The sequence below is a fragment of the Anarrhichthys ocellatus genome, unplaced genomic scaffold (assembly GCF_004355925.1).
Source record: "Anarrhichthys ocellatus isolate YVR2014 unplaced genomic scaffold, GSC_Weel_1.0 scaffold78, whole genome shotgun sequence".
Classification (NCBI taxonomy): Eukaryota; Metazoa; Chordata; class Actinopteri; order Perciformes; family Anarhichadidae; genus Anarrhichthys; species Anarrhichthys ocellatus.
In genome coordinates this window covers 2,115,752-2,135,314 of record NW_022280108.1, presented here as the reverse complement: position 1 = coordinate 2,135,314, position 19,563 = coordinate 2,115,752, and the positions used below count along the sequence as shown (strand labels likewise).

The window sequence follows — 19,563 nt, the reverse complement described above, 5'->3', positions numbered from 1 at the left end:
CTTTAGACTACCTTTGTTCCCTTTAGAGTACCTTTAGTCTATCTTTGTTCCCTTTGTTCCCCTTCTAACAGCTGGTTCTACCGTAGAATACCTTTGTTCCCTTTCGAATACCTTTGTTCCCTTTAGAATACCTTTGTTCCCTTGCATTATTTACATTGGAATTCCTTCCTCAACCCTTCTAATGTTTCTCGTCCTTCCTGGTCTCAGCTGACCGAGACGTCGTCTCGCTACGCCCGTAAGATTTCGGGCACCACGGCGCTGCAGGAGGCCCTGAAGGAGAAGCAGCAGCACATCGAGCAGCTGCTGGCCGAGAGGGACATGGAGAGAGCCGACATGGCCAAGGCCACCAGCCACATCAGTGATGTGGAGAAGGACCTGAGCATCCTCAAGGTGCAGCACGTGCAGGTATGAGACGAGATGTTGTACTCGGCCTTTCTGTTGATGCGTTCGGCACAAACCAAACCGCCAGCATAACTTATGGAACATTAAATATCGTCTTCCTGTCCCCAGTACATATCGGAGAACGACAGCACCCTGCAGCAGGTCAAAGCCGTGCTGGCCAGCACTCAGAAAGATAAGCTGGAACTGACCAATCAGCTGGAAGAAGAGAAAAGGTAATCAGTCTCTCTGTAACAGTGCAGGTACCTGAGTCTTTACAAGAATGGATTCTCAAATATTCCTGAAGATCTTTGGAGAACAAGCTTGTTACAAGGAGGGAAAGTCAACTCTTATAGGTGCTAGCTAGAACCATTTAGAGTTCTTTCATCATCGTAGAACCCTTATTGTTTCCTACTAGAGCCTTTTATAAAGGTTCCAGCTGGAAGACTTTCCGAGGGTTCTGCCTAGAACCAACATAAAGGGTTCTACCTGGAACCATCTGTGAAAGGAGAACCACGCCTCCATTAGAGGGTCTACATTGAACCTTTCCATGGTGATTTAGATCCATCTAGAACCTTTCCACCTTCCAACAAGGAGCCACCCAAGGGGTTCTACCGAGAACACTTTTATATTCCAAGGGTTTGATCTAGAACCCACCCAGATAGGGGTTTGTTCCTGCGTCTTATGTTTCAAACTTCGTCACAATTTTACATTTTTATCATCATTTCAAAACAAAATTCCTTCATTTCTTCTTTTTCAGGAAAGTGGAGGACCTCCAGTTCAGAGTAGAGGAAGAGTCCATCACCAAAGGAGACCTGGAGGTATTCATCCACATAATTAAAACCTATAAACTCGATCAATATTAGAATAAATGTACCTGCACATGCTAAAATCCAGTGTATCCTTTAATATCATGGACCCTGAGAATAAGATCTATAAGGGTTTATATACATGCAGAGAAGAGCGTAACGTCTTTTGGATGCACAGAGCACATGCACACATTTAAAAAGAGGTTTAGAGAGGATGATGTGGGTGTGAACCCTTCTCAACATCTGATTGACAGCTTCTGCTCTCAGCGCGCCGCCTGCTTACCTCAGCTATACGCTGTTTCATGGAAACAGCGCCGCGGCGTTCTGCTGCAGCATTATTTAAGGGCAAAAGTCCGGCAAGGATTTAAAAGCCGGCTGACTTCAATGAAGACTCATTTTTAAGCTATGCAGTAAAGTGTGAAATCCATGAGAGACGGTGCTCCACCTGTCCTCGCTCCTGTGTGTCACTCCACAAAGAACCTGCATGAGACGTAAATACTGCATTCAGCCGAAATATTGCACCGTCTACAGTAAAGTGACTGAAGTATTCTACATGTTTTTAGACAAAAGGATAAAGAGTGCTACCTGAGGATACAGACTGGGGATATTTTATCATTTTTATATTTGTAAGTAAGTCACATGAGAAGACGAAACCCATTCTCACTTCCCTACTTTGTCTGTGAAGCTCATCATCAAAAATATGTATTTACTTATTTATTACCTCAGTAAACATTGTAAACATGAGTTTATGGTCTCAATCTCTAGTTTCAAGTCTTCTTCAATACAGCATGATGTTCATTTAGTACATTATGGTCCATTTAGAGTCACACAGACCATAAAGCAGGGGATGCTTTAGGGCGGGGCTACACGGTGATTGACAGGTCTCTCCCACGGCGTTGAGAGTTTTCCGTGTTCCCGTCTTACAACTTTTACTCTTTCACAGTGTTTTCACTTCACGAAGGTTAATTGTAATGTTTTGGTCGCCAAACAAATGTCTTATTCAGCGTTTGATGTAGTTATAAACCATATTCTGTCACTTCTGGTTGCAAAAACAACAAAATGGTGACGGCCAATTATTTGTTGTGGCTCAAGGTGGGGCGGCGCCCTCTATTGACCAGACGACTGATCCAGTTGGTTATCTTTACCGTAATACCTTGAATATGAGTGCAGGCTGTATTTCATTGGCTGCAGGGATCTCAAGGCTCTGATTTCCTGAACAGACTAAATGTCTCCAGCAGAGTTGTCCCTCCCTAAAAAAAAGGTCAGAGCCTAAATCTCTCCTGGTCACATGATCAACTCTGACCTCTATCATCCCCCTCGGATCTGTATGGCTCTTTTTTTTCTTTCTTCTTCTTCTTCTTCCTCCTCCTTTCTCTCAGTCTCTTGTTCCTCCCTGTCTTTCTCTTTGTCTCTGTAGACTCAGAGGAAATCGGAGCGCGGCCACATTCGTCAGCTCGAGCAGAGTCTGCTCCTCGAAAAGTCGAGAGCAGAGGTGCTTCAGAGAGACTTAGAGAAGAGGAGGGTAAAAACGCACCTCTGCCTGTAGCCCGTGTGCACCTGTTTGCTTCTGTGTTGATAGTGACGTGATGTGTCCCAATTCATATCAAATCAAACTAGAGATCATTTAAAATCAGTACACATATAACAATCCCGTAATCTCAGTTATTATTTTTAATCTAAGGCTTTGGATCAATTCATTGCCTTTTTTTCTTCCTTGGGATTTGTTGAAATAAGAAAAATGTGATATTATTTCCAGCGTTATCTTTTAAAATACATGTCAGAGATATGTTGTTGCGTAAAGTATTTTGAAGGGCACTCCGCCAAAGCCGCTTCCATGAGTAAAAAATTAAGCGTATACGTGATTCGAATCTACTCCAAAATGTAATATGTTCTTCTTTCCACCAAGCTTCAGAAAATCAGGCCAGTAGTTTCACCGTAATACAGCTGACAAACAACCGAAAACATAACGGTCCTTGGCGGAGGTGAAAAGCCTGAATGTCAGTAGATTATTGAAAATCACATAAACAGATATGCAGATTGATTTCATCCTCGTCTTCATCCTCTCCTTCATTGCTTCATCGTATCATGAGTCGCAGTGATAACGCTCCCCACTGTCGACCCAGCGCTTCCCCTCACACATCAGCTGCTTCAGCCGCTGCTGCTATTCTTCTTTTAAATTGTGATATATCTTTTTTCATTATTTAAAGGTTGGCCTTCGGATCAGCTGCCAGCTGCATTTTTAAGATGCAACATTCATGAACGTTCCATTTTAGCTCTGGAGAACGAGCTCATGTTTTGATGGTAACACACGAGACCTTCAGCTAAACTGTTGATGGGATTCATCGCTGGTTGTCAGATGAACCCCGGTGGTTAATCTCATTCACCAGGATCTCCTCTCCACCGCTTTCACCTGTAGGGCTGATCTTCACAGTGACAGAGAACGGTGTCACAGATCAAACCGTCCCAGTTTGTCCTCTCGATTTACAGGAATCAAAAGATAACAAAACACTTTGAAACACTGGATTTTTTACTTCTTTTTTTAATGCAGTGAGGTCTGCTTCTGCCAACAGGGAGGATGCTCCCATGATGCAGTATCCTCAAGGTTGGGTAAGAGAACCAAGGTGAAGAACAAAAAACAACAAAACCAACAGATTTGATCTTGTTTTGGCTTTGATCTCAATTCTTCAACTTCACGTCGACTTCAGAAGCTGTCAAGGACATTAATCCTGCACCGACTCTTCTTGCTCTTCTACTCTGTGTGTTTGTGCCTTAATCTGAATGCTCTTCAGACAACTTCTGTGATCAACTGGTAGCTCTGAGGTCTGGTAGATTGTCTTCCCAGACGACTCCTGTGCACTGTGCAGCTCCTCTTCCCCCATCTGTTATCTGGAGTGTGTGCAGGATGTCTGTGTGGACCTCTTTGCTGTTTGCTTTTTATTTAATACACATTTGCTTGGCCGCTTCTAGATGATCAGAGCATGGCTGTGCTCTCCTCTCATCTTCCACTTCTCTGCACATACAGTGTGAGCTGCACAGATATTTTGGACAGTGACACGTTGACCCCTTTGGCTCCGTTTCTGTCTCTGGATGAAGATGATTCAATGAGTGACGGGGCGGCCAGCTCTAAATACCAGGACAGCGGCATCATAACAATGAGGATAATGGTTTGTTTTGACATCCGTTTGTGAGACGCAAACCCAAAGTGGTGCCAGCATGTTGATGGGACTCCTCTAGAATAATAAGCACCTATAGCTCTGACCTGCTAGAACAAAGGGTACATTCAGAGGACTTAATAATAAAAATAATAATAATACGTTTATTTACCTTTCAAGAGCGGACGTCACAAAGTTCTTCACAACCAAAGGCAGAATAACTAAAAGACAAAATGTCCAGATATTAAGCTAAAAAAATAGAATAAACTGAACGAAATCAATTCTAAACAAATGGATCCTGAGCTGGATGGATCCACAGTAGAGTTACAGTAGATATCACCAGTGAAATACTTACATTAAGACAATTCTTTTTGTATTACAAGTTTTCTGAACTTACATGTTTAAATATGCAAATGAGGCATTATGCAATGGTAACTTCTGGTGAATTTAGGAGAAATCTACAGACGTAAATAGACAAAGTAGTGAAATAAATCGTTCCTCTAGTCTGAAAGAAGACGTGTTGTGAAAGCAAAAATGACCAGAATCTCATAATTGATGCATGAAAAACAACGTGTCTCACATCTTGTAGTGTTTTGTAACTAATTGGAACATTAAAACACACGCTGTAAGTTAGATCTGCATAAATACTGACCACGAAGAGATAAAAAGTCTGTTCCTCAGTCCTTGTGTCATCTTGTATCTTAGGAGTCCAGCAGGGAGCCAAAGGGATCCAGTTTGTCACTGTCCACATGCTTAATCTCATTTATTTGTACTCTACGTTCACTGGAATGCACTTCGTCTCCACCCTCACACGGATCTTCAGGGGGTTTCCCTCTGAGGCCTGATTTCTGCTCTTAAAAGTCAGCTTTGTCTTTTCTCTGGAATGACGTCGTTGACTTGCAGGGTCTCCCACCTGTTGCGTTTAATAATGTCGTTCTTTTCAAAAAGGCCGACATCTTTCCTGCCGCAGTGATGGATGTTGTGTTTTTTTTTTACCCGCCAGCAAACCACAGTCGAAGAGCAGAGTCGTATCATGCAGCTGGAGCAGGAGCTCAGCCTCAGGAGAGCCGAGATGGAGAACCTCCAGACCAAACTCAGGGGGTCCGACCCGAACTCGCAGGGGGCCGACGACGGCGACGCGGCCCCGGGGCCTGAGGCCCATCCGGAGACCCTGGTCCTGCGTGCGCAGCTGGTGTCGGCGGGCCGCGAGCACAGCAAGGAGAGCAGTGAGCTCAAGGAGAAGTACGAGGCGGCGTTGGCGGCGAGCCGGCAGGAGAGAGACTCGCTGAAGGCGGAGGTGGAGAAAAGGAGCCAGGAGGTCAGTGAGATGAAGCAGAAAGTCCAACAGGCCACCAAGGAAAACGTGGAGATGATGGACACCTGGAAGGTATTCTGCTTTATTTCTGTTTGAACACATTACAAACTACTTCAGTGCAGCTCTGTGAAAGTATGCATGCTCACCAAGATCACAAAGCAAGGATAAGAATGTTGATTTTAAATGATGATTTCAGATTTCAGTCACATTAAATTAAAGGCAGGGTTGGTAATCTTGCTAGATTTTTAAAACGAACCAACCAAAAAACTCCAATGTAGCCTCCATGAAACTATCAAAACATGAGATATGGATTCCTTCCTTCTCTCACGTACAGACAGAAACTGCTGGTTCTTTAAGTGAAGTCAGTGCTTCATGTGTTAAAGCTGCATTCTCTCTAATGTCCACCAGGGGGCGACTCCTCTGGTTGTATAGAAGTCTATGAGAAAATGACTCTACTTGTCTCTTGATTTATTACCTCAGTAAAAACATTGTAAACATGAGTTTATGGTCTCAATCTCTAGTTTCAAGTCTTCTTCAATACAGCATGATGTTCATTTAGTACATTATGGTCCATTTAGAGTCAAACAGACCATAAAGCAGGGGATGCTTTAGGGCGGGGCTACCTTGCCACAGATTCCAGAATTGTTTCACAGTGAGGATGGAATGTCTTCGATGAACATTACCAATCCAGCCTTTAAGGGTTTTTTTCCAGATAAACACAACCAATATAAATTCTCCTCACTTCCCTCTGCAGGTTAAATTCAACACTCTAACGATCAACCACCAGCGTTCCTTGGAGGAGCTGAAGGCCTCGTTGCGTAGCGATCACCCAACTCCAGAGGGCTCAGAGCAGGACGCCCAGGAGCTGAGAGCCGCTCTGGAGAGCCTGAAGACGGAGCACCAGCTGGAGGTGGAGAACCTCAAAGCCAAACACAAGATCGAAGCCGCCATTCTGACCAAGGAGCGCGAAGACTTCTGCACTCGCCTCCAGGAGGCCAAGGACCAGCTGGCCGAGGGCAACCAGGCGTGGAGCGCCGAGGCTCAGGCCAACGGCGGCAGGCGGCCCCTGGAGGAGGCGACCGATAAGCTGCAGAAGGCGGAGCAGAGGCTGGCGGAGATGGAGAAGCTTCGGATGGAGCAGGACAAAAGCACGGAGCAGCTGAGAGAGCGGCTGGAGCTGTCGGAGAAGAAGATGGCGGACTATCGGGCTCTGCAGAAGGCCCAGACGGAGAGCCAGGAGGGGATCCAGAGGCTGGAGGAGAAGCTGAGGGTGACGGCCAACCAGCTCCAGGCCATCCAGGCGGCCCGCTACACATCCCGTGATGCAAATGTGCGTGGCAGAGGAGAAACTTAGAAATCCAGATCCAAATATCAATACGCTGTCATTGCTTTGATTTAAACTCTCTTCACTTTGTTGTCCTTTTACAGGTGATAGAGGACAACGACATTTCAGATGAGAAGATGAAGCTGAAACAGAACATCGAAGGTATCAACGTCCGTTTATTTGAACTACAATATCATGAAAACACATCATTCATACACTTCAGTTTCTCTTTTTTCCTTATATGATTATATAAAATGTCAGTCAGTGACCAGCAGAGCACAGATTTGATATAGCGTACACTTAAACTGATATTGACGGTGTCTAAAACACGTCCACAGCAGTACATTGATGTACTCCCGTCTGTTTCTCCAAACTCTACTGTAGTAAAACTACTGAGAAGTACCTCATAAAACAGCCAAACTATCCCTTTCATCTCTATTTCATAATTCAAAAATCACAGTCTGTCGTCCCAAAAGAAAATCTGTCCACCAGTTATCATGTTGTTGCTAGGATTGTACGATGTCCCACTCCTACAGTAGGAGATGATGTGTAACTTTTAAACCTGCAGAATGCCCCTACGAGCCTGCATCAGTGCACTTGAACATTGACTTTTCCTGTTGTTGTGTTTTTTCTACAGAAACAACGGAGAAGTTGCTGAAAAGGGAGAAAGAGGTCTCCACTCTCACCTCCCAGGTCGAAGCCCTCAAGAGCCAGACGGGAGGTAAATGTCATTTTACAGAGCGCTCTTCTTCCATGACACAGACTCAGAGGTTTGACTTTGTTGACTTTTTAAATGGGCGCTACACACTGGTGTTTGGGTTAAACTAGTGACCGTGTTATCTGGTGACTCTGTGTCCGTGGTTGCTCGTAGCGGCGACATCTGTTGAAAACCACAACAGGACATGTAGGAATCCTCGTAAAAGCCTTCAATCAATTATAAATACAGACTCATCTGTGTTTGTTATCGACGCCGACCATTAAGTTACCACGAGCAACCACGGGCGCATTCGGCAGGAAAGTCACCAGTTAACAAGGCCGCTCGTTAAACTGAAACACCTGTTACTCTGAAATCTGTAACTTAAGTTGATTCTGACAACCGAACATGCAGCAAGCGCACATTTTGATGGCGGTAATGTTTAAAGCTCGATAACTCGTCTGGATGGCCGGAACATAACGCCATTTAAAAGGGGTCATAAAAACAGGGACAACAGTCATTGTTGTTTTATCAGTTTGCTATTGAACAAAACATTTCCTCATCAGCCAATTTGAGTTTTTGTTTTGGAAAAAATCTGACATATTTCTCAATAAATAAACTCGTTATCTGCGTCATATTTACATAATTGAGCCTCATTAGTGTCGTTCTTGCCCCTGTTAGTGCAGCGACTGCAGGCTTCACTTCATTCTTTGCACCAGTCATGCTGAGTTCACTGTGTTCGTCTTCACCGTCACATTCTTTGATCATCGCTCAGAAATCTGTCTTTTGAAAACCCTAAAGTTCCATCACTTCAAAAGGAGCCCAAACACACTTCATGTCGCTCAGATAATCAAATTGACACACGTATGAGAACAAAAAGACAGTGAATAATTCAAAGAGGGTAATAAAAAAAAAAAGAGAACTATATGAGACACAAAGGGGGAGAATAGTTTCATTATTCTGCTCTGTCAACCTCATCTGCACGGTTCAAGTCGGGGAGTAACCGGCGTTCTCCCACAAACTATAGCGCTAACAAAGAAGATGGTGGTCAGTGGTCATAGTGGTTATAGTTGTGAGAACTACATTATCGTGTGGTATCAACAGTTCATGAGGTGTTACTGATTATACATGTTGAATAAAGTGGAACTTCTTATTTCTCTTCCACCAGCACTGGAGGCCAAAGTTCGCTCAGGGGACAAGAAAGCCGAAGCTCAGGCCCAGGAGAAGATGCGCTTGGAGGCGGAGCTGGAGTCCATGACCAGGAAGTCCCATGATGCCTCTGGGCAGCTGGTCAATATCAGCCAGGAGCTGCTGAAGAAAGAGAGGTATGGAGACACGGCTTTATTGATTTCACAATCCGCCCCGGCACTCACTGGGAAAATAGAGCGACAAATCATCTCTCAGACAGAAATACAGCATATGATCAATTTGATAACGGACGGATACTGGGAGCCCACAGGCTATGTATTGATTTTAGTTTTTCTTATTGTCAACTTAACAATATTATTATTTCATTTTGTAATGTTCCATCTGGAACATTGGCCTTCATTGTATTAAAAGCTGAGCTAAAACCCAGTTGTATTTATGGATTTTAGTTCAGATTTTAATACAATAAAGAGACATATTCTCCTGCAAAGACTTAACTATTAACTATGTCCATGAATATTTAGCTTATTTAAATGTGACGATCATGTCTTGTCCCTATCTATGTGTGTGTATATATATATATATATATATATGTATGTATGTATATATTTATTACATTTATTATTATTTATATATATCCAGACTTATATCAAGCACTCTGTTGAAAAGGTTATTAATAATAACCGTCATTAATAAATGGTGAACTCATTTGACTATGGTTTCGTGGACACTTGAATGTCGAATGTGAAGGGGAACTGTGACTAGTTGTTAACGCAACTAAGAAGCAGCCACTTACTGAAGAGCAAAGAGAAACTCTTCTGTCCATCCATTGCACCCACAGTTTGCATTGATTCCTCCAGAAAGACGCTTTACACTGCCAAGAGCCACCACAAAGAGAAATGACTCCAAGAAATCATTTATCTCGAGCTCAGACGAGACACTACAGGCTAAAGCAGCGCTGTGCATGCTCCAATCAATTTACAGCTCATTTAGGCTATTTAGCTTCCGTCACACGTCTTCTTTCAGACGAGTGGAACGATTTATTTCACTACTTTGTCTGTTTGCGTCTGTAGATTTCTGCTAAATTCACCAAAAGTTACCATTAGATAAATCCTCATTTGCATATTCAAACATAACATTTCAGGAAACTTGTAATACAAAATATGATGATCTTAATGTGAGTGATGAACAGGGGCAGTTTCATGGTGATATCTGTTGTATATTATTTTACCCTATTCACCTGTAGATTGTGCATGTCTTATTTATAATACCACAAGGTTTCTAAAGTAAAGTTAAAGCTCAGCAGAAGTTGCACAATGTTTAATTATAATTAAGTAACAATGCACCGCGGTGCCATCAGGACACGGTTTTGTCCGAGCGGCTCTTTTCAGAGTTCTTCTCTTCGTCGTACAAGTTCAGCGTACAAACATATAAAACTTTAAACCCACGAGGGACACGACTTCTGTACCCAGGCTTTGCAGTAAAAAAGAAACACATAATGAAAAGTATTATTAAAGAGAAATACAAAGTAATTAACTTTATAAACAGCGAGATGAAGGCTTCTAGTTTAACAGCCAGAACCTCGTTATGAATATTCTGCTGACACCGATATGTGTGACGACTTCTTAATATCACCTGAAGGGTTTAGCAGACCTCAACAGCCCTGTGGTGTTCTGCTGAAAGCTAATGTGGTGTGTAATGTAAGCCTGAATGACCTCATCAATTTAAACTTCAAAAAGTCAAGAGATTAAATTCTGATAACTGAGAAATATTAAAATGAATATGATATCCATGTTAAAACAGGACGGCTTGTCTAGACTGCCAATTCTATTCCTGTAACAGGCCGCCTTCTTATTTTTATTGTGTAACTTTTTTAACTTATTAATCTTGAAGTCACAGAATCTCTGCTGAACTCGTCCTGCATTCAAAAAGTACGCAGTCAAACAAACAAAGAGCTAATAGAGCGCCGGGGTGAAGAAAACACAGAATCTGTCAGAAAAGACACGTATCTACTATGAACGATTGTAACATTTGAAAAAAATACACAATACCGACTGAGAATTGCATTTAAAGTTCTTAAAAATAATTATTCAAAGAAATGATCTGCTCAGAAATTCATCCAAATCGTTCGTTTTACACAAACGTCCTGCGGTTATTGCGTTCACTGTTTGGGTTAATTGTACACTTAATGAGTTGTTATGTAATGTTGTTTTTATGCATTGAAGATAAAGTTATATAATATACATAAAATATATTGCTTAGTTCCAAATCTTACACTTTTTCCTTCTTACTTTCAGTTCAGCTGCGCTCACAAAATGTTGCATGTGGTTTGCATTCAGTTGGGACACGTTACTTCATCACAACGTGGCACCTTTGACCCTCTTGCTCGTACGTCTGCAGCCCCAAAGGATTGTGGGTCAGAACATACTGCAGAATGCGACCGGCTGCAGTAGAACATCCTGGTATTTTGTCATTTGACATACTATGTATTTTCATGGCGCACTAAATAGTCTGGTCCTAGAACAGCTGATCTTTTTCCTCCTGAGTTTATGGATCAGCCAGCAGACGGAAACCAACTCAGAGCTGCCAGACGTCCACATCGCTCCCAAAGCCGTGACAAATCTGGTTTTATTTAGTGAAACTCTGATAGTCGAGTTCATTATTTATCCGCCCAACTTGTCCCAACAACGTCGCAGACGTGGGGAGCTTTATTAAACATAGAAGTCGATGCATTTTTCTGTGAAGCTGAATGAACATATCACATTACTGGCTCTCTTGCATGATGTCGTTCGTACATTATTGATGGTTATGATGTCACTAAATGCAATGAGCCACTCAAAATAAGTGCTTCTGGCTACAGCTGAATATTTTCTTTTGTGCATCACCACCGCAGCAATTATGTTGGATGCAATAAAATTATATAGCATCGCTTGAAAAATTCAGTGTGTGGCCCCCTTTTGAGTTGGTGTTAGTGAGAGTGGACGGTGGTGTTATTAGCGCCGCTGCTGCTATTTCAGTCCGTGACGTCCTTTTAGGGGAAAACAAGCTAGTTCATCGCTTCAGGACAGTCGGCTCAGAACACATTTCTATCTTTGGAGGATAATTCAAGGAAGCCAATTACTAGCAAGTTCATGTAGTAGAAGACATAATGATTTTCAGAAGAAACAATAATACGGTCCAATATAACTAAAAGGTCTTGTAGGAAACCATTATCAGCAACGATAAAGCAAGGAATGTCTTGTCTGTGTGTCCTTCGCATATCTCGAGAACCGATCATCCGATCTACTTCACACTTCCCGGGTGTTTTGCTGAGGACTCCGTGGAGTGCTCTGTCGAATTTGGTGCAATTTGGACACACAACTCATTCGATATTAATACAGCCGTGGCTCATTGACTGCAGCTCACTTTGGCTGCTGGATGCTGGATATACTGACCTCACAACCAAACTCTAAAAAAGCCACGTGCAACTAAGCCACGCCCCCTGACAGCGCAGTAAGCAGCAATACCAAGCGCCGAGCAATAGGGTCGTCCGGAACGGGCACGGCACTAAAATACCCGTTACATATACCACTTTCCTTAAACATGCAGCTTCTTAGTGTTTTTTGTCCACTAGGGGGCAGCAGAAATAAGCTGCAAACATATTATCGCCTTATAAACTCGACAAGTAAACACTTACACTGTTAGAGGCTTTAACATATTCAGCACACAGAGAAAAATCTGGTCAGGAGGAATTCTTGATGCTCTCACTTGGGAGGTGCACAAATGTTAAAGTAGCCACCTCCTTTGTGTTTAACGTGGCCAACACAAAGGAGACCACAGTGATGTGGTTCACTCATATTAGTATGTGGGCAAACAGCCAGAAGATGCACAGTGACCACGACAACAAGGGCATCCATCCACCAGCCAGTCTGACACAGACAGAGATGAGGCCGCCTCCACAATCCCCACCGGCCAGACTGGCTAATATATTATTCACATCATGGGTGTTAAATGATAACGACCTTTGTGCAAGGTCCGAGCAGATGTACGAGCCACATAATCGATGTTTATTGCCCACCGGAGTGGTCAAGTTCACGGCAAACACTCGTGGAAAATGAATTCTATTTGTCTGAGTAATACCAACTGGTTTTGTTGTGTTCTTCCTTCGTGTTCTCTCCAGGAGTCTGAACGAACTGAGGGTGTTACTCCTGGAGTCGCATCGCCATTCCCGGGACATGGAGAAAGACCTGAACCGAGAGGTGCACAAGGCCGAGTGGAAGGTGAAGGAGCAGAAACTCCAGGACGACATCAAGACCCTGCGTGAAAAACTGCTCCTACTGGTGAGAAGGGAGCGGCTTTGTGACGATCAGCTGACGCTGCTTAGTTTTACAGGAATGGACAGACGGACAACCTGAAAACATGTTTCTGGCCACATAGTCGCGGGCACAGTGCACGGTGCAACAAAATAACTGAGAAAGTTAGAAACGTTGGTCTGGAGTCCTGTAGAGGCATACAGCTTAATGCCAGCTGAATGCTGTCTTTGTTTTCTTTTAAAAACTTATTGTCAAAGACATTTTATGCCAACATTTTGCTTTAAAATATATCTAGAAACATTATTATATAATTGTTTTTGCTCAATTATTCAGCTACCCAATAGTGCATCTGTTTAATAACTGATTCAGTTGTTTTTAAAGCTGTAATGGGGACTTATCACGGCTATAATGAGAAGTATAGTGCTGGACACTCTATGTTTACACAGACTGGTAGTTTAAATATTGACTGTATAATCTGTGCCAGCTGAGATGATCCATAAGAGGACATTTAGTATGTTTAAATATGAAAATGTGAAAAGTGTATGGTAATCATTTCTCCCCCAGATGTTAATCACACATCCTGCAGCGTGGTGGTGTAACAGCAGGCGTTGGCTGACGTCTTCTAATGGCTAACGTGTGTGTGTTTCAGGGTCAGGAGCGGTCTTCACCTGACCACCGGCGGTACTCCATGCTGGACCCGTCTGTCCTGGACTCGGAGGTGAGCCGCCTCCGCCAGCGTTTGCTCAGCACGGAGGACGCCCTGAGGAACGCCATGGACCACAACCAGCAGGTGGACCAGCTGGTCCTGGCCATGCGCAGGCATCCAGATAAAAGCCCGGTAAAAGTTCACTTTCACAGATTCAACGCAGGAAAGCATGAAAATGTTTTTTTATATGTGGTAGCTTGGGAAGAAGTAGCCGTGTCAGAAGAGAGTAGCATCAAAAACAGTCCTTTAATTTCACAGTTAAATAATCCCTGACTGTGTTTTTCAGGTTCATGGTGCCAATTCAGCCAATGGGATTCATCATCAGGAGTTGGGCAGCGCTCGAGATGTTGGTATTCTGTCTTAATTTTTAAAACTATTATAGAAGTAGTGATATCGTTAATGCGTTCCAGTGCTGAGACATCTTGTGTTTTTGTTGGTCTTCTCAGGAACAACACTGATATGAGCAGAAGAGACGAGACTGAACCGGGACATGCGGAGGTCCGTCTTCTTCATGTTCCTCCTGATCCTGCCACGGACGCCTGAAGAAGATTTCAGTTTGCAGTTTTAATACCAAAACAACGAATCTCTTGTCTCCGAGTGAATTTATGTGTCGTTGCAGAAAGCACCTGTTAGCCAATCACGAGGGCCGCTTACAGTACTATAAAATATACACAGGAAATGGGACATGGACGTGAAGAGATGTTATGGGTACAACTCCTGAGACCTTTGATGCTTTACAGTAGTTTAGAAAAAATGTCAATCCGCAAGTTGCCGGGAACTCTGTGACAATTCTTAGTTTTGAATCGGAAAGAAAACAGCTGACGGACGACGATGTGGAGAACTGAAGGGACTTTGTTTTATTTATTGCTTTTACTTTGATCCTTGACCAGCGGTACTCAGAGCGACTCCTCGAGGAAAACTTCAACTGTTATTTTCTCTTGACTTCGTACCTGATTGAGAGAATTGGTCTGTTCACTCTCCTGCTTTCTTGTACAATATGATGAGTAATTGTGGGTTGATGGAAGTATTAAAAAGGCCCTTTAAAGTGATTCTGACTAATAAAATCTGTCTTTTGATTATAAAACACAAACACAGAAGGCTTGCAAAGTAGCTGGAAAAAAAAAAAATAGGGGTTTCATCGTTCATCAGGTGGAATCCATTTGTGTCTTTTGGTCGGATTTTTTGGCTAAAACATCCACAAAAACCTTCTCAAGCACTTCCTGCAACATAATCCACTTCTCCAGTCTCCATCCATGCGAGTCTGTTCCAAATACTTATTGTTTTTTTCCACCAGTATACAGAAAAATACTGTCTCAATCCTCACGTACCTGTTGATACTAAAAACTCCTGACTGCACTGTCAAGAGCAACTTAGCGTATTCTTAAAGTATCCTGAATTCATTCATTCAGATTTGGGTCTTTAAAGGTGCGGTGTGTGATATTTAGAGCGATCTATTGGCAGAAATGGAATATAATCTTGATAAGAATGTTTTCTTTAATGTATAATCAACATGCCGTCTTGATTCGCACTGTGCACTGTCAACAATTTACTTGCTAATTTCAGAAAAACTGTCGAAATAGTATAAAGAAAAAACAACTCTTTTTAATGCAATCTGAAACATGATTGTATCAACATTTTCTAACACAACACGCAAAGAGACGGAGAAGCAAAGACGAGTTTTATTTCCACTATCACGCTTATATAAGACAAAGAAAACACTACAGGAAACTCTTATCCAGTTTCTTGTCAGCCGAGTAGAATAATTGCTTTAACCCCTCGGTTCACTTAATTATCACACACTCTGTTGCTGTGGTTACTTGCAGTCTAATAAAGGCTGAACTATCATGAGACCCAATTTAGAAACAGTGGTTAAAACTATTGACTTGATCTGTGTTTCACAATTCATTTCTGTGCCAACGACAACACGGCTCGGGCCAAACTTCTCTTAAAGGTACAGTGTGTAACATTTAGAGGGATCTATTGGTAGACATGTATTATTAATATGTATTCTTTAGCGGATAATCTCTGGAAAATAAGAACCATTGTGTTTTTCTCACCTTTAGAATAAGCAGTATTTGTTGGCACACAGGAGAAGTTTTGGTTAGTTGCATTCTGCCACCTCGCCGATAGATGGCGCCAAATCCTACATACTGCACCTTTAACGCTGCCACAAGTTCATTGTGCGTCACCAACAACTGCTTATTTTAATGTATTCTTAATACTCCAGGTGTTCAACCACCAATCCTCTCTTTGGTTATCAGGTATGGTTGCTATTGGGCCAATATTCCTAAAAAAGTAGTCCTTTTTTTAGCCATTTCACATCAGTGGACTTCCTGCCAGCTCTGAGTTATGTTATTCTATGTTTATTAAATGATTATAGGGAATTATTCCAGATTTTTGTTTTCTCAAACCCTATCCGACCCTGTACCGTTAACACCTCTTACCACTATTTATCTGCTATTTTATTTACTGTAGACTTCATGTCAGCACAGACTCCGTCCATACACTATTAATTAGCATTACAACAAAGCAGCCCTATTTAAGGGCTGTCACAGGAGCAAAACATGTTGCACTCATCCCTCCCCGTCTGGATTTCATTTGCAAAAACATTTAATAGAATTTATACTGTAAATCTTACAAATATTGTTTTTTTTAATCCATAACTAATAGGAGACCCTGTTTGTAGTTGGTCATGTAGGTTGCTGTTGATGCACAGGAGACACTACAGGCGCTGGTCAGCTCAGATAAAAAAATAAAGCCTAAATTTTCCATTGGATATTGTACATGGCCTATTCAGCTGGGAGGGTTCATACCCTTTGGGTTATTGCTGCAATGGTTTTGGAGATTGAGTCATTAAATATTAACAATGTGGGAAAAGAGCTGGTGGTGTTTTATTTCACACTGTCACGTCTGTATGTTTGTTCTTTGGAGGGCACAGGAGACTGGTCTGCAGCCAGATTTCATACCACCAAGAGGCTGGTGGTTTGGGAAAATCTGCCAGCAAACAATGTATCCAATGCTCAGCAACAAACACAAGATAAAACAAAATCCTGTTGGAAATCTCTCATCTCAGGCAAATATTTTGGGATTAAAATGACTCCCTGAGAAGAGGAAGCTATAAATCTTCTTTTTTTTTGAGCACCGAGCCCCTGACACCCAGACACTGCATGTTTATTTACAGTCTGTGGGTTTCTTATCTCCACACATATCACTTCTAGTTGTTGGCCTTGGCAAATGTCAGGTCTTATCCACACGTCCCAGGTTTATTTATTATTTTATGCTGGAGGGCAGATTAGTCATGCTGGTGACATTTGAATAAATAAGTGATTATTATTTGCAGAAGCAAGCAAATAAAGTAAAAGTAGGCACAAATCACAATTTATTTTATATAGTAGTTTATATATAGCTGAAACTAACCCGATTACCGTGATGTAGCCGATGATATACATGGTTTATGATTAGGTTTATCATACGTTTATTATTAGATCACTTTTTTCCCTTTACCTATATATTAAACTGTTAAGCTATGTTATAATCACAAGAGCTGTGTAATAACTGTCATGGCCAGAAGATCCATTTTGGCTGCAAATCCTAAAAAGTCATTTTTGGATATTATAAAGTTACAAATATCGCATGAAAACCACCTTCGTGCAGGAAGTCTGAGGGATTTCCCTTAAAGCATAAATGACAAGTGTGAAGTTGCAGCCAAGTGTGGCAGAGATGGTGATTTAAACACTCGCAGTCCGAATAAAAATAAATAATAATATCATATTTCCTTTCTATGTAAATTGGATTCCCTGAAGGGTATTTTCCAGAGGTTCCCTCCGTTAATCCTGTATGTAAATCGCAGCCAATAGATGCTGTTGTTGAGTTGGGCTGGGATTAGCAGGAGGCGAATGAGTTTCAATTTTACTGGATTACAGAACAAAGAAAGGGGGAAAGGGACACTCTGCTTCTGGTTAAAGGGGGCACAAAAAAGAAGAAATAAACTAAGAATAAATACACAACTAATAGACTGTAATACGATCGAAGTCAACAGTGTGATGATCCGGATTACGATGTTTTAGCAGACAGCTAACATTGTGGATGGGAATTGCGACTTGATGGATTAAAACGGGGGGAATAAATAAACCTATTCCGGGATTTTGACAGCAGCAACAAGGCTATTTAATCGCTAATTAAGGTGAGATTTCGCCGGACCGTTTTTAATATTCATTCAATGAGCGATTATATAGTTTGCTCTCACGGAGCGTGTTGCTTTTTCCTGATTTGTACATGTAGAAATGTACAGATTATAACCGTAATTTCTCCGGACTGAGAGGTGGGAGAGAGAGGGAGAGAGAGAGAGAGGAGATGAAAGGGAAAAAGTGCTAGCGCTAAACTAGCAAGCGAGCTAACGAGTGTAAGCTAGGCTAGTTTAGCTAGCCGTTGGGCTAGTTTAGTTAGCCGTTGGGCTAGTTTATCTAGCGGTTGGACAAGTGTAGCCAGCCGTTGGGCTAGTTTAGCCAGCCGTTGGGCTAGTGTATCTAGCGGTTGGACAAGTGTAGCCTGCCGTTGGGCTAGCTTAGTTAGCCGGTTGGCTAGTTTAGCCAGCCGTTGGGCTAGTTTAGCTAGCCGTTGGGCTAGTTCCAACGGTTATTATGAGACCGTTAGGCTAAATCAGTCAGCGTTGATTAACGTTAGGCGTTACGTGACGGTAAGTAGCGAAGAAAGGTTATTGTTAGCTAGCAGTTAGAGGGACGTCTCCGTGTAACCTTGTGAGAGCTAGTCCATCTGTCTGTCTGTCTGCTAAATTACCCCCCCCCCCACACATATATATATATATATATATATATATATAATGCTAACACTGATAAGGTTACCGAGCTAGAACAACAAAGCCAACTAACAGCTAACTAAATAACTAAACGTAGCAAAGGTAAGCCAGAGAAGGAACAAACATAGTTTGAACTTCAGCAGAATAGAAAGCTTGTAACTAACAAGAGTTAATTCCAACCGTATTAAACTGTAGTAAACAATGGATTACTTAATTGCCTTATCGTTAATTACACCCCTGTACTAACAGTATGAACGGCCACAGCAGTGTTTCTTCAACTAAAACAGACATTTCTTCGATAAAGCAGACTCTAAATTGTTTGGTGTGTGTTGCTGTGAATCCAGTCAACTGTATTTAAGAGGGCTGTTTTCTTATTTACTGCTCTCAGCTGTCTGGTTGTAACGTAGTTGGTACAAGAAGCGTCAAAGCTGACTGGGATACAACTTTAGTCAGCTGTCTGGCGGATTGAATTCACAACACGAGGAAAAAATAAGAGATTTGTACACACGCTCATTTCCTTTTGGAAGAGCAGACCTTGACTTTATTTTATTGCACCCAGGTCTCATATCCTGTGGTTTCAAGCCTCTTTTTTGTTGTCTCCTGGGTCCAGCTTTTCTAAAGTAGTTCCCCCCTCTTCTCTCATGCGATGTGTACTTAATAGTAGTTCTCCTGCTTGCATTTCCCAGCACAAGAAGTTCTCACCACAACTCTCTGTGCCTTAAAACATCTTGCATGAGTACAGTACCACGCCAAAACATCTTGCATGAGTACAGTATCACGCCAACATATCTTTCATATGTATAGTACCACGCCACGATATCTTGCATGAGTACAGTATCATGCCAAAACATCTTGCATGAGTACAGTATCATGCCAACATATCTTTCATATGTATAGTACCACGCCACGATATCTTGCATGAGTACAGTAC

General features: G+C 42.1%; 2 protein-coding genes across 11 annotated transcripts in view; both read left to right on the top strand.

Moving 5' to 3' along the window:
• clip2 (CAP-GLY domain containing linker protein 2) overlaps positions 1 to 14,865 on the top strand; it is a 34,978-nt gene extending 20,113 nt beyond the window's left edge. For 3 of the 6 annotated variants that reach the window (XM_031874077.1, XM_031874078.1, XM_031874081.1), the window contains 13 exons: positions 208 to 405; positions 511 to 614; positions 1,139 to 1,199; positions 2,605 to 2,709; positions 5,343 to 5,726; positions 6,409 to 6,984; positions 7,083 to 7,140; positions 7,616 to 7,699; positions 8,841 to 8,997; positions 12,978 to 13,137; positions 13,760 to 13,948; positions 14,103 to 14,166; positions 14,263 to 14,865. In XM_031874077.1, coding sequence (XP_031729937.1) covers positions 208 to 405; positions 511 to 614; positions 1,139 to 1,199; positions 2,605 to 2,709; positions 5,343 to 5,726; positions 6,409 to 6,984; positions 7,083 to 7,140; positions 7,616 to 7,699; positions 8,841 to 8,997; positions 12,978 to 13,137; positions 13,760 to 13,948; positions 14,103 to 14,166; positions 14,263 to 14,279 — 2,157 coding nt within the window. In that variant the 3' untranslated portion in view covers positions 14,280 to 14,865. Of the gene's footprint in view, positions 1 to 207; positions 406 to 510; positions 615 to 1,138; positions 1,200 to 2,604; positions 2,710 to 3,757; positions 3,809 to 5,342; positions 5,727 to 6,408; positions 6,985 to 7,082; positions 7,141 to 7,615; positions 7,700 to 8,840; positions 8,998 to 12,977; positions 13,138 to 13,759; positions 13,949 to 14,102; positions 14,167 to 14,262 lie in introns of all 6 variants that reach the window. The other 3 variants (XM_031874080.1, XM_031874079.1, XM_031874082.1) reach the window with 3 other exon arrangements.
• Positions 14,866 to 17,679: 2,814 nt separating this feature from the next.
• Positions 17,680 to 19,563, top strand: part of gtf2ird1 (GTF2I repeat domain containing 1) — a 29,957-nt gene continuing 28,073 nt past the window's right edge. For 4 of the 5 annotated variants that reach the window (XM_031874117.1, XM_031874119.1, XM_031874118.1 and 1 more), the window contains exon 1: positions 17,680 to 17,999. The gene's annotated coding sequence lies outside the window, so the exon portion shown is untranslated. The other variant, XM_031874116.1, reaches the window with a different exon arrangement.